This window comes from Lepisosteus platostomus, chromosome 10 (genome assembly GCF_059453375.1).
Source record: "Lepisosteus platostomus isolate fLepPlt1 chromosome 10, fLepPlt1.hap1, whole genome shotgun sequence".
NCBI classification, from domain to species: domain Eukaryota; kingdom Metazoa; phylum Chordata; class Actinopteri; order Semionotiformes; family Lepisosteidae; genus Lepisosteus; species Lepisosteus platostomus.
In genome coordinates, this window is record NC_142620.1 from 24,442,420 (window position 1) to 24,457,207 (window position 14,788).

Consider the following 14,788-nt stretch of genomic DNA (forward strand, 5'->3'; position numbering starts at 1 on the left):
TTGAACGTAAACAATGCAGACATGTAAACAGTGACTGCAGATGTGCAATAAATAAAATTATAATGAGGTACTGTAGATAGTGTAGGTGTGGTCCGAGGAGCATGGCCAAATTTATTCGCCAGTCGCTTGTGGGTAGAAGCTATTGAAGAATCTAGTGGTAAGTGTCCATATGCTCTTGTATCTCTTGCCTGAGGGCAATGGGATGAAGAGCTCATGCCCGGGGTGGTGACTGTCCTCTGTGATGGCCAGAATTCTACCATGACAGCAGTCCTCATAGAGCTGTTTAATCTCAGTGAGACCAGAGCTCATGATCTTCTGGGACACATTCACCATTCTCTGCAGTGCTTTTCTTTCTCAAGAAGAGGTGTTGCAAGTGCCACATGGTGATCCTGTTGGCGAGGACGCTCTCGATGGTGCAGTGGTAGGAGTTCACCAACACAGGTACTGGCATCCCCCAATGCTTGAGGCACCTCAGGAAGTAGAGGCACTGCTGAGCCCTCTTCAAGATAATCTCTATGTTCACAATCCAGGTTAAGTCATTAGAAATGTGAATTCCCAAAAACCTAAAGTTGGTGGCTGTTTCCACTTCCATTCCATCAATACTGAGTGGGCTGTGAGTGTGCGGCCTGTGTCTCTGAAAGTCCACTATTGGTTCTTTTGTTTTACTCACGTTCAAGTCCAGGTTATTGCTATGACACCACCCAGCAGCTGTACAACTTCATCCCTGTAATTGGACTCATCATCATCGATGATCAGGCCTATTATAGTGGTGTCATCCGCAGATTTAATGATGCAGTTGCTGCTGTGTCTTGCTGTGCAGTCATGAGTGAATAGGGAGTTCAACCTTGGACTCAGACAGCAGCTTTATGGGATGCCAGTGCTCAGGGTGAGTGTTGTTTATGTTTTATTACTTATCCACACCACCTGTGGTCTCTCAATTAGGAAGTCCAGCAGCCAGTTGCAGCCGGAGCTGCACAGTTCTAGTCCCCTGAACTTTGTCACCAGTTGGCTGGGTATGATTGAATTGAATACTGAACTATAGTCCACAAACAGCATTCGCACATACTGTATGAGTTCTTATTGTCCAGGTGTTCCAAGGCTATATGTAGAGCTGGGGAGACAGCATCATTCACTGATCTGTTGTTCTGGTAGGCAAACTGAAAGGGGTCCAGGGACTCTCAATTGGAGTTGATGTGTGACAACACCAGCTTCTCCAGGCATTTCATCACCACAGATGTTAATTCTACTGGGCAGTAATCGTTCAGGCACGTCACTTTCGCCTTTTTGGGAGTGGAACAATGGTGGGGGATTTTTAAGCAGGTGGGGACAATGGACTGTGACAGGAAGAAGTTAAAGATGTCTGTAAACACTGTGGTCAGCTGGGCTGCACATATCCTGAGGATGTGGGGTGGTATCCCATCAGCCCCTGCAGCCATATGGATTTTCCCCTGCTCAGAGTTTTCTGCACACTTATCATTCAACTAGAGCTCAAAATATCACAAGGATCCTCAAGACCACAGCAAAGACTGTATTAAAAGATACTTGTATCAGATACATGAGAATCCAGGCTTTTTTATCAACGCTTTCTTTTCCGTATACCAGATATTATGGAACCGATTCAGAAGGGTGTCAGCCAGTCAGATTCCAGGAATCGGTACTTTAAAGAAAAAATACACGGCGGTATTCCATTTCTCCCTAAACATTTTAAGCATCGAAGTATTTAACTAACATGTGAAATAGCGTGTAAAAAAGTGGTAGTTTTAAGCTTTTCTGCTAATATAATATGGAATCGCGTATCTAAAGAAATTGATAACGATATGATTATATTCGTGTACTGCGACAGGGCTGTGTAGGGCTGTTTCGCCTCTCTCTTCATGCAACTTCCCTTGTAGCCCACTGGTCTACGTGCCTGATTACCAACTCACGGGTTGTGTGTTCAAATCCAGCTGGCGCTGTGACTTCTTTTAACAAACATTTCTTCAAAAAAATAGAATAGCAATATTATGGACAATCAATTGACTTTTATATTTCAAAATATCACAACATGATCGAATCTAAGTCATTTTTGATAACAATGAATAGTCACCTTCTTCCCTTCTGACAACGGTCCCTGCTTCTGCTTCCTGCTTCTATTGTGTGTGGGGGGGGGGGGAATCCCTTCAGATCTCCCTTCAGATTTAAAAGGTTAATAATCATATCTTCGGTGTCGCATCTTTTTTTTAAATTGCAATTTAAATCACAAACGCGTGTTTAATTATATGAGTTTTTTTAATCATAATCAGACAAATGCATCATAAATTGATACAGTGTCTTTGTCTTCTAAGTATCTTAATAAACTTTCAGCATAGCTTTCTCCCCGTTTAGATTTATTTTTCTTGGGATTTTGGGATCAAATGTGGAAGGATTAGATTGTAATCGTTTTTATTTTTCAAATACGTTTTAGAAAAGTGTAATCTATACCTGCCCAGACTGTACACCCGCTTCACTGTGGGACAGCCGCACTGGTCGGCGGCCTTCCTAAACCCCGCCCTGACCACTTTCACTCCTGTCCTGCTCTTCCCCGCGCACCGCAGCCAGGCGCTCTTCAGCCTCTGCCCGGGACGAATGTATATTTAGATATTTACACCCGGCGCGGCACCGAGGGAGCGTCTGCATTTATTACTTAGTTTTTAAAATTAGTCAAGCAATATGAAGCATCTCCTTTTACTTTTAAGTCCCTTAAATACATTGAGCACAGCTTTCTCACCACTTAGATTACTTTTTGATACCATCCTTACACAAAGCAGAAACTTCTTGTATTTTCCGCTGACATACAGTACAAGTGGAAGATTACAGATTTTAATCGTCTTTAATTTTGTTACGTTATACGTTTTAGGAACGTTTCATCTATACAAACACCACAAAACTATTCTCGATTGTATTTCTGAATGTTATGTTACACCTACAGTAGTTCACTGCTTTAAATACATCGAATTAAGAAAGTTAGGTGTAGCACTTTAGATCTTTTTTTCTGTACCAGGGAAAATCTGATCATGTTTCTCTATAACAATAATAAAAAACTTTATTTTACATATCACCTTTAAAAGTGGTATCTCAAAGCAGTACAGTAGATGTAAACCACAGATTACAAAGTAAATACCCAGACAAACACAAATGCGTTTTTAATAAAATGCTTTTATTCATTCAGCAGAGAGAGAGAGAGACATCCAGCAGAGAGAGACACACACACAGGTTTTCATTGACAAAAAGTAATTGTTTTTTTTAACATTCCTCTTGTCTAACAGGAATGTTTTGTTTGTGGACAAACGTGAGACTGTCTTTCTCAGACTCACATTCCCGAATGTCCCCCGCCCCGGTCAACAATCCTAGGAAGAACACGAAACAGCCTGTTAATAAAATTGTTACAATTTTGTTCGGTCAGTTCTTCCTCCCAGAATTTATAGATCGCATCGATCAGTTCCTGCTTTGTGCCGGGCTTAGCAGTTTTCAGAACGTAGTCTTTCAGCGAATGCCAAACCATCCCTATTGGATTTAGATCTGGGGATTCGGCTGGAGTTTTCACACAGTTCACTCCTTCTACTACAAGCCTCGCCCTTGCTGCTGTGTGTTTCGGATCGTTGTCTTGAAAGAGACGGTGCCTTGATCCAAAGTGCTCCCTGATATATGGGGCGGCATGCTGTGTGACCACGACTTCCTCGAAGAATTCACGGTCCATAATTCCTTCGAAAATAAGAAGTGGTCCCGGGCCTCTTCTAGATATACCCCCCCAGACGTGAACCTTCAGTGGATGTTTGGGCTTTGGCTTGTCCACATATCTCCCCTTTTTGCAAAATGACATTGTTGAAAACTGTTCCAGAGCCACTGTTGTTTCGTCGGTGAAAAGTACATCCTGAAATGTCTCCCCCTGTTCAATCCATTGGAGCGCTTGTTTGAGTCTTTCCTCTTTGTTTTTTAGCCTTATCATGGGGCATGTGTTGGTTTTTCTGTATCTCCATCCAAGCCTCCTGCGCACTCTTCTTATCGATGTCGGACTAACGGTAGCACCGAGGTCAGCCCATAGCCGTCTTTGGACTTGTATCGCCGGTAGCTCATCATTTTCATCAGTCAGTTTGTCGATAGCTCGCACAATAGGACTTGAAATAAAAGAGATCAACAGTTAGTTTTAAAAATAATGTGTGTAGTTGTATTTACATGCAAGAAAAGTATTTTTAGAAAGTTATTTACCTTTGAATCGTCCTCAGTTTAGATTCTCTTTGCCTCCTCTCCCCTTTATAATGTCGTCTCACTGTGCTTTCAGAAACGAAGATGTCCATCGAAGCCAAATGCTGTACAATGTCCCGTGTTGACTTCCCATTTCTTTTCATCTTCATTATTTGGTGTGAGAGAGTCTTCGTGATTTTGGCCATTGTCCGTCTCCTTACCAAAGCGATACAGTGGTGCAGCTTGAATTCTGTACCTATATACTGTATGGTATGGTACAGATAAAACTTACACCATACCGATGAGCTAATACCAGGACACCAGGAAATGTGTCTGATGCATTAGCAAGTTAAAACAATTGCGTCGAAAACCTGGGTGTAACAGCTGTCCCTTTTTCTGATCACTCGCTCTCTGGATACACGTCTCACCTGTCCTGTTCTTTGTTTTCCTGGTTTGCTGATTATGCCTGTTGCGATCCACTCCTACCCTCACACCTAAAGAAGACTATTTTAAATTTCTTGGTGCGGTTCATTGTGCAATTAACCCTTGTATGTGCTGTCCTTAAGGTGATATCACATAAAGGTTATACTGTTATTTAATTGGATACGCGATTAAAAAAAAAATTTTTTGAATCCCTGGCGGAACACATTCCATAAGAATCAGCGCTTTCATATATCGCCTTTAAAGGTAGCTTCTCAAAACGCTTTACAGGATAAAAACAACAATAACAGCAACAACAACAATGTTGTATTTCATTGCACTTTGACAGAGCGTCCTTAAATCAACTGTTGACTCTTCTCTCTTTACTACTTGTTTGGAGTGACTGAGCTCCGCTCTGTACCACACAATGATCACCCCAGAGTCTCTGCCCCGGGTGATTTGGGGTTTTTTGACAGAGGGCAAAAAACTCTCTCTCGCTTGCCCTCCCCCCCCTGTGTATTGTCTGTTTTTTTGTGCTGTCCTTTGACAAAACAAGGCTCACCAGATAATGTGAATCGAAACCTGTTTTTCTAGCTTTTAAAGTTGTGTGACGTGTAAGCGGGAACACATCATTATATCTTACATATGAAAAATACATAATATAGCTCCCAAACAAACGCAAACGTGTTTTTGATAAGATGCTTTTATTCACTCATAATCCGACAATTTCAGGAAGACTAAGGAAGGACTAAGGGAATTGTCATCTGTTGTTGAAGCTCTGTGAGCTCGGTGACTTTGAGACCACTTGTTATCCCAGGTTGTTTGAATAGCCACAATTCAAATAGAGAAAAAAGAAATGACTGACAAGATTTAAGATGTGGCTGTCAATGTTGGATTAAAAAAAAACACATTGCCCGACGTTTGTTGCATTGCTTGAAAAATAACTTTATTTCGAGAGACTGGATAAGTAATTCAAGTGTTTTTTTTTAACTTCCTGAAAAACAACTAATAATTTAACTATATGTGCAAACGTTTTATGATATGTCGCTGTTGTGAATGTCTGTGGACATGTGCTGGCTGGACAGGAGGCTCTACTGTACACAGAGAGGGGCGGGAGGAGGAGACAAGCCAATACATACTCTTAGAGTTTGATTAATAGGGAATATAATATAAAAATATAGTACTAAAAATAAGATACACTCTACAGACATTCACAACAGCGACTGTCAGAAGATAGGACACAGCGGCTCAGACACCCGCTGAATGGAAAGGGGCACTTTAATGTTCTGTATGGCTAATACTAAAGCCAATACTTTAATATTATTTTCTGTATGTTTAACAATAGTGGGTACTGGCCTAATTTGGCCCTACTCCCATTGTTAGGTGTGAATGTGTTGTTGTTAAGTGTGAATTTGTACCTGTTTCCCTGAGGTCTGGCTTTTTTTCTGGAAAACCATAACTCTGGTCTTGTCCAGATTGATTGTCAGCGCCCAGGTCTGACAGTGCTGCTCCAGCAGTGCCAGGTTCTGCCGCAGCCTCTGTTCTGTGGGCGACAGCAGGACCAGGTCATCTGCAAAGAGCAGGAACTCGATTTCTGTAATTAATGCAGATCAGTAAATCAAGGGACAAAACAATTGTTGCGCCCGGCTCCTCAATGGGCTTTGACGTGCTAATGCATTGGTTTAACAGTCCGGGTGTGGCAAGCCTCTGATGTCTCCCGACTTCGGCAAAAGGAAACTGCCTTTCATTGGACGGGAAAGCAAGAGCCGACCGCTACGCCGCCCTCGTGTTTCGAAATCTTGTGACTTTTGAAATTTACTGGGGGTGGACCACGTTTGTAAATTTCGATGGGTCCAGAGGCAAAAGTGCCTTGCCTTGCAATCTCCGGAAAACCATTAGTAGCATGGTGAATCGGAGATTCTCAACCCTTACTTCGTGCGACTGGAAAAGAATTTGTGATCGGATCAACGGAATAATTCGTAGAAGGAGGCGCTCTTTTCCTCTAGTCTAACAGTCTGTCCACAAACAAAACATTCCTGTTAGACAAGAGGAATGTAAAAAAACAATTACTTTTTGTCAATGAAAACCGGTGTGTGTGTCTCTCTCTGCTGGATGTCCCTCTCACTCTCTGCTGAATGAATAAAAGCATTTTATTAAAATTTTATTGCGTTTCTCTGGTATTTACTTTGGTCCTTTTAACTGTTTTTCCATCTACTGTATTGCTTTGAGATGCCACTTTTAAAGGTGATATGTAAAATAATGTTTTTTATTGTTGTTATAGAGAAACATGATCAGATTTTCCCCGGTTCAGAAAAAAAGATCTAAAGTATACTAGTTTGTCATTCTCATCACCTCTCTGCTAGATGGCTTTTGAATAGAGTCAAATGAAGAGAGAGGTGAAACAGCCCTACACAGCCCTGTCGCAGTACACGAATATAATTATATCTTATTAATTTCTTTAGATACGCGATTCTTTTTATACAGTCTTTGCTGTGCTCTTGAGGGTCCTTGTGATATTTCGAGCTCTGGTTGAATGATAAGTGTCGCAGTAAATCAAAACGCGATTCAAATCAATATAAATGTTTATTTTGTAACGCATAGGTGACTATTCATTGTTATTAAAAAGACTTAAATTCGATCATGTTGTGATATTTAGAAATATAAATTTGTTTGGTGCGAGTGAGGTTTTATTTAATCTCTGACCAAGGGAAACGTTTCATTTTTTCAAAGAAATGTTTGTTAAAAAAAAAAGTCATCGCCCCAGTGGGATTCGGTCACAGACCGTGTGATGTGGGAGTCAGGAACCTAACCCACAGCGCCACCGGCAAGGTCACATGCAGAGTGCTGAAAAAGCACTACAGAAACATTATCAACAGACAATGTACAGCGTGTACTATTCTTGTGTTGCGGTACATGAATATAATTATATCGTTATTAATTTCTTTAGATACGCGATTCCATATTATATTCCCTTTAAATCAAATTCTAAAAGTATGCTTGTTGACTCCGGTATATCGTTAGTTAAAGACTTCGATGCTTAAAATGTTTAGGGAGAAATGGAATACTGGTGTGTATTTTTTCTTTAAAGTACCAAGACCAGCCATATACTGTATGTTTATGTTCCAAAATTAATATCGTTTATGGCCTCAGCTACTAAGATTTCCCTTCAGTGGTAAAATTCCATATAAATATTCAATAATAATAATTGCTTACACTTATATAGCGCTTTTCTGGACACTCCACTCAAAGCACTTTACAGGTAATGGGAACTCCCCTCCACCACCACCAATGTGCAGCATCCACCTGGATGATGCGACGGCAGCCATAGTGCGCCAGAACGCTCACCACACATCAGCTATTAGTGGGGAGGAGAGCAGAGTAATGAAGCCAATTCATAGATGGGGATTATTAGGAGGCCATGATTGGTAAGGGCCATTGGGAAATGTGGCCAGGACGCCGGGGTTACATCCCTACTCTTTTCGAGAAACACCCTGGGATTTTTAATGACCACAGAGAGTCAGGACCTCACAGTACTGGGGCATTAGGACCCACATGGACCGCAGGGTGAGCGCCCCCTGCTGGCCCCACTAACACCTCTTCCAGCAGCAACCTTAGTTTTTCCCAGGAGGTCTCCCATCCAGGTACTGACCAGGCTGACACCTGCTTAGCTTCAGTGGGTTGCCAGTTGTGAGTTGCAGGGTGATATGGCTGCTGGCTTAATACTAAAACGGGCACAGTAAAGACGTTTACTGTAAATCTTTCTACGACAGACCAACGGACCATGAGTGCCCCTGTCGGTCAACCAATCACCTACCGCGGTACCGCGTGTCATCGTGCGTCACAATGCGCGACGCCGTAGCCAATTACCTCCGGTACGTGTCTGTACCGCGCACTTTGAATGGCTGCATCTGTAGCGTGTAAAATCATAGTTTTCTGTAATGATTAACTAAAATGCATATTAAGTAATTTTTCAAGCACAGGAGCTGTACAATTTTACAAGGTATTGCTTTTCTCTGTACAGTTTCTCTTAAAGATTTTTTTTGTGTCATGAGAAACAGAAATAAATAATAATTCTGTAGTTTAAAGGTACAAGCTGACAAAATCAACTTTTGATCAATCATCTGATAGCAGGCTGTCTTAGTCATGTTGATTTATACTTTTATTTTCAGAATTAAAAATTGTTCTCTAATTTTGCTACTATTGTTCCCTGATACAGCAGTACGTGTGTATGCTAAATTGATAAACAAACAAAAAAACAAAACACATTTCCAACTGGCAAGCATATACTGATATTAACTACAGCTGATTATGAGGCATGTCCCTTGCCAGTAAAAGCTACATACCATCATTATTTGTTTAATGAATCACTTTCAGTGTAGAAAAGGCATTTTGACAGTATGGCCTTACATCATGGTCTTGGCAATAAACCCTTTCTATAAGTTGGAAAAATACCACATTACCATCATGGTAAAACTCAAAAACCTTCTCCACAGAAAATATTATCTCTAGGTAGATTTTCAGTTTATTCATGTGGGTTTCTCAAAGTATATTACCGCAACATTATAAACCGGTCCTTAGGTTATTGGACTTAGAATTTTCACTATAAATGTTTATTCATATTTTTCAAAAAGTATTTCTTAAGGGCTTCTTTTTTAGGTAATTGCTACAGTTTCTTACTTGTAAAAACTGTCAGTAGCCACCCTGGTTTTAAATTGTCAAGAGATAAGTGTCTGGCTTTTAAAATTGGCCAAATAAATGTGGATATTTACATCTGCAAAAAATAAATGGATATAAGTAATGTGTTAGAGCCCTTCAATGCGGCTGTTCCCCTCTTGACCAGAGAACTGTTACCTTGTACAGATACCTAATAGAGTGTATGCATCTGCAGTTCCATAAGATGACATGGGTGTGAACATTTCCCCTGTTTTCCTCACATGCAGGTCCATCATGACGGATCTGTACTACCTCAGTCAATCTGATGGAGCTGGTGAGTGGAGGGAGAAGGAAGCTAAGGACCTGTCGGACCTGGTGCAGAACAGAATATCGTACCTTCAGGTTAGTCAATAGTTGAGATTTACAGTAGTTTTGTTTGCTAATAGACCTATACGAGTTATACTTTACTCTTTTTTATAACAAGTGGCATATGGGTATAATTTTATATGTTAAAAAGGATTTCTTGGTGCCTTTACATAGATGTAAGTATCTTTCAAAATTGTGGTTTCTTATACTAATAAATCACAGTAAGATTCCACAGTGTTTGTCAGACAGTTTCCAAATTCAATATAAAAGTTTTGGCATACCATGCTGTAGACGAACAGTGAAGCATGATCTTAGCATGATAAATCACTGCAAATTATGGTAAAACATGATGTAAACCAAAGATTATTATGAAGGAAGGATAATACATTGTATAAACATAGTAAAAAAGAGTAACGTTGATGTGGACATAATACTGAGACTCTCATACAGACAGCTCATATCAGGCATGAAAACAAGACAATTCTGCAGTTTGGGTTTGCTTATTTTAATAGCGCAGGGATTTGCAAGTTTGCACAATTCTGTTACCAGTAAGTGAAAGATGACCTGGTTCCTAAGTTTAAATGTTGTTATTTTGTATACAAAGTAAGAAGGATGTGAGAATTACTAAACATATATACTGTATAGGAGGGTACTCTCATGGTCTGCACCTAAAATTTAGGAATGATGTAGCTGGTGAACGTTGACACAAAGATGAGGAGCTACTAGCCTGAATTAAGATAATTTATGAGCATTGTAGTTCTAGCTGTGTTTTAATTCATCACCCATACTCAATGAAATGTTTTCATAAAGCTTTAGACAATTGTATAACCATTAATTTATTCTTAGTATTGTAATTTGCACCAAAGTGCATCACTTTTATTTGTACTTGAAGTGTTCAGGTACATTAAAGTGTCAGTGCAAACATTCATTAGTGCTGCACCAGGCACTTTACTTCACTCACTTTTATTCCTGGATGGAATCTGACAAATAAAATGATTATGCACTCTGTATTTTCCTTAAGCAACTCTTCAATTACTATATATTACCCTGTGAAAGTGCGACTCATTGAAACTTCCATCAAACCCAGTCTTTCTTCTTGTACACTTTACACAGGCCATAAGCTTTAATAAGACTCATAAGACTCCACTGTCTTGAGAAAAGTGACTTGGCTTTGTAATACTGAACAAATCCAGTTTAACCTTTATAGAATAAAATTGCACACAAGTGTTTTACAAGGAGCGTGGTTTCATTATAGAGCACACTTAATTGCTGTGGTACACAGGGTATTGCATATACTTGAGGACAAAGTGCTATTATTGTTCTTTATGGCAATTTAAATGTCCTGACATTCTTCTGCTAGGTAAACTACAGTAGATGAATTTACACATATTACAAGTAACTTCATTTCAGCAATATTACTAGTCATAATACTTCGATCCTTTTTAAAGGATTGCATTGATTAATAATGTGATTGATAAAAGAAATGTAATTTGTGGTTTATACAGAATTAGGACATCACAGAACTGAAGTTCTAGATGCCAGAAATACTGTAACTCCACTCCACAGCGTCAATAGCCCAATGCAATTAATTGTTTGAAAATTTCAAACTTAAATTAATAAAATCTGAAGTATAATTGTGATGTCACGCGAAAAAGGAGATTAAGGGACAGAGTTTTTTTGTACCTTCTTTTTATTTATTTTTATATTAGACCTTTTAACGGTCACTTTTATTTCCATTTAATTTAGTGTCTTTATGTAATACTTAATGTATTTGTATATGCTTGTCCATTTTTGTTTTCTAAGCTGTCATAAAGTATCATGAAAGGTGGTGTGTAAAATGAAGATTAGTATTATTATTTAACCGATTAATCAAGTAGGTTTTTAAATTTCATTGTAATGGATTTAAGGCTATTAATCACACAACCTGTCTTTAGTTCAAACTCATGAAAAAAAGATTAGGCGAGTCACACCAACTTTTGTGTATTACACACTTTCTTTAGTCAGTTTTCAGCTTTCATCTATTCTATTCTACTTCATTTCAGCTGACATTGCTAGAAAGAATTGTGGCCAATAATTGACTCTGGATAACCAGTCCATGGGTAATTCTAGACATTCAATCATCAGTTGACTATAGACAGTTAGCCAGTCAATAGATGACTCTAGACAGCCAATAAGTGAGTGACTCTAAACTAGTGCAATTATTTAGAACTACATCCAAGCAGCATATGACTGTTACTCTAGCAGACAGTCAGAATTTGACTCTAGAAAGTCTGTCAGCAGGTGATTCTTGAAGGTCTGTCAGCAGGTGCTTTTAGACAGAGAGTCAGCAATTGACTTTCTCAATTTCTTTAATATATAAATGTTCCTCCCAGTTTCTACAGTCATTTACTGCCTTGGTAGGTGTCTTCCACCTGGAATCTTTGTCTGATATAAAGCTTTAATAAAAATAAAGGCACCTCTTTTCTCTGGATAAAATGCACAGACACCCTGGGGAAAGATCTCCCTATTCCAACCTGATTAACGTTTTTATTCTTCGATCTCTGGCACCACTGTTAATCTTCTCATACACCAGACTTCCCTCCTTGGCTCTGCTACTCCCCAGCTTGGGACTCCATCCTGCCTTTTATCTAAGCCAATGACTTGTGCTGTCAGGCCTCAGTTATATCTCAGTGGAACTGAGATATTAAAAAAAATCTATTTTTGTGTTTCTCCATCAAAAAACAATCCCACTGAGGCCTGGAGCTGAGTGTTGTGAATAGTACATAAAACTCAGCAGCATATTCCTTGCACGGTTTAATAGAGAATGAAGGAGAATAATTATAATTTAATTCAAACACTTGAAAAATGTATTTCAGTGTTAAAATTATACACACGTGTAAAGAGTAAGTTTTAGTTGCTCAGCCTCATATACAGTATACGCTAAATTCTATGCAGTGAACAATGATCTTTAAAAAGTGTAGGAAAGGAAGAAAAGTGGAGAAGTGTTTAAGTATCACATTTTATATCCAGCTTGAAATCAAGACACATTAAATCACAAATGATTTTAGCTTTATTACAGTAATTAAGCAGTTACAAGTGAAAACCTAGAAAAACGGGTTGGATAAGCACCTTTAGTTTGAATAAATTCGGTTTGAATAAGTCTGTACAAATGTAGCCCACCAGTCAAGATTTGAAAATGTTTTCCCATTCCTTCTTTCCAAACTGTTCATGTTCAGTCAAATTGCAAGAGGTCTGTTGATGTCCTGCAACTTTAAGTGATTCCAAAGATTTTCAGTTGGACTTAGGTCTGGGCCATTCAAGGATGTTTCCCATTTTGTTCTTTAACAGTTCCACTGTTGTTTCTGGCTTTGTGCTTTGGGTTGTGACAAGACTGAAGGTGAACGTCTGTCCCACTTTCAACTTTCTTGCAGAAGGCATCAGGGTTTCCCCAATTACTTTTCTGTACGTGGCTCCCTTCATTTTCCCTTCTATTGTGGCAAGTGCCCCAGTCCTCACTGGTAACATAATGTTTCTAATACCATTCTTCACAGTAGGGAAGGGCTTCTTTGGGTTATGTACTGTGTTTAATTTTCACCAAATATAATAGAAAGATTATAGAAAGAAGAAAGATTTAAATGTATTTACTGTGCCCGTTTTTGTATTGAGTATTTATATGGAATTTTACCACTGAAGGGAAACTTTAGTAGCTGACCAGAAAAAGAATAGGCCCATAACGCGTGTGAAGGCCATAAACGATATTAATTTTGGAACATAAACATACAGTATTACAGTATATGGCTGGTCTCGGTACTTTAAAAAAAATACACACCAGTATTCCATTTCTCCCTAAACATTTTAAGCATCGAAGTCTTTAACTAACATGTGAAATAATGTGTATAAAAATAGAATTTGATTAATAGGGAATATAATATGGAATCGCGTATCTAAAGAAATTAATAACGATATAATTATATTCATGTACTGCAACACAAGAATAGTATACGCTGTACAATGTCTGTTAATACTGTTTGTGTAGGGCTGTTTCACCACTCTTCATGTGACCTTGTGGGTAGTACTGTGGTCTAGGTGCCCAACTTGTAAACTACAGGTTTGGTGTTCAAATCCAGCCGGTGCCATGACTTTTCTTTTAACAAACATTTCTTTGAAAAAATAGAATAGCAATATTATGGACAATTAATTGACAATAAATATAGAAAAGCACATATTAAAATTGGGAAATTTGGTTTCTGTCAAAGCGATCTGTCAAAGCCCAATGAAACCTATTTATTGATTCTTATGGATGCCCGGTTCCGGCAGGGATTAAAAAAAACATCCAATCGCGTATCTAAAGAAATAACAGTATAACTATGTTCATGCACAAACAGTAGCATGTTACATTATTAGTTTGGGTGTCTCCTCTTGCCAGAAAGTTTTTGACTTTTTTTAAATTACAACCCATAAATAAAGCTGATACTGTTTAGATTTTTAATTATTTAAAACTGTATTACAGCAGCACAATGCACAATGCAACGTAAATCGCTACCTTTGTCTTCTGCGTAATAATCTTCACCTCTCTGTCCAGCAAATTAACAATAGTAATAATAATGAACTTTATTGTATATAGCGCCTTTAAAGGTGGCTTCTCAAAGCGCTTTACAGAATAAAAACAATAACAACAATACTGTTGGGCAAACGATTTTTTTAAAAAGAAATAAAAAATGAGATATAATAATGTATTCCGGCTAAGACGTTGCACGACTTTAAAACCTATAAAAACAGATTTCGAGAGTTAATAACATCTAAAACTACTTTTTATGCACGAAAAACAGGTGATCTTTTGCAGCTGTTTCACTGTTTTAAACAAATAAGAAATTAGATTGCTCATAAATCTAATCACTTATTCTACATAAACACAGCGTGATTGCTCTCTGAAAATGCTCTTTTTCTTGTTCGTTTTGGAGACCTTGATCGAAACTGATTTGAGATGTCAGAACGGATTTTTTTCTGGGTGTATTTCTGTGTGCGCGTTTCCTACATTGCTTCGTTTGTCGAAATTTTAACTTTATATTTAGGCTCAGGATTTCAACTATAAATCGTACACTAATTACTAGCAGTAAATACTGATGTTTTGCTCCCTCTTACCACAAAAATATATATGTATTGTAGCTGG

General features: G+C 38.6%; 1 protein-coding gene across 13 annotated transcripts in view; it reads left to right on the plus strand.

The window, feature by feature from the left end:
- LOC148653624 (alpha-(1,6)-fucosyltransferase) overlaps positions 1 to 14,788 on the plus strand; it is a 409,984-nt gene that overhangs the window by 300,242 nt on the left and 94,954 nt on the right. For all 13 annotated transcript variants that reach the window (XM_088648865.1, XM_088648870.1, XM_088648868.1 and 10 more), the window contains one exon: positions 9,561 to 9,675. In XM_088648865.1, the coding sequence (XP_088504991.1) occupies positions 9,561 to 9,675 (115 nt within the window). The remainder of the gene's footprint in view (positions 1 to 9,560; positions 9,676 to 14,788) is intronic.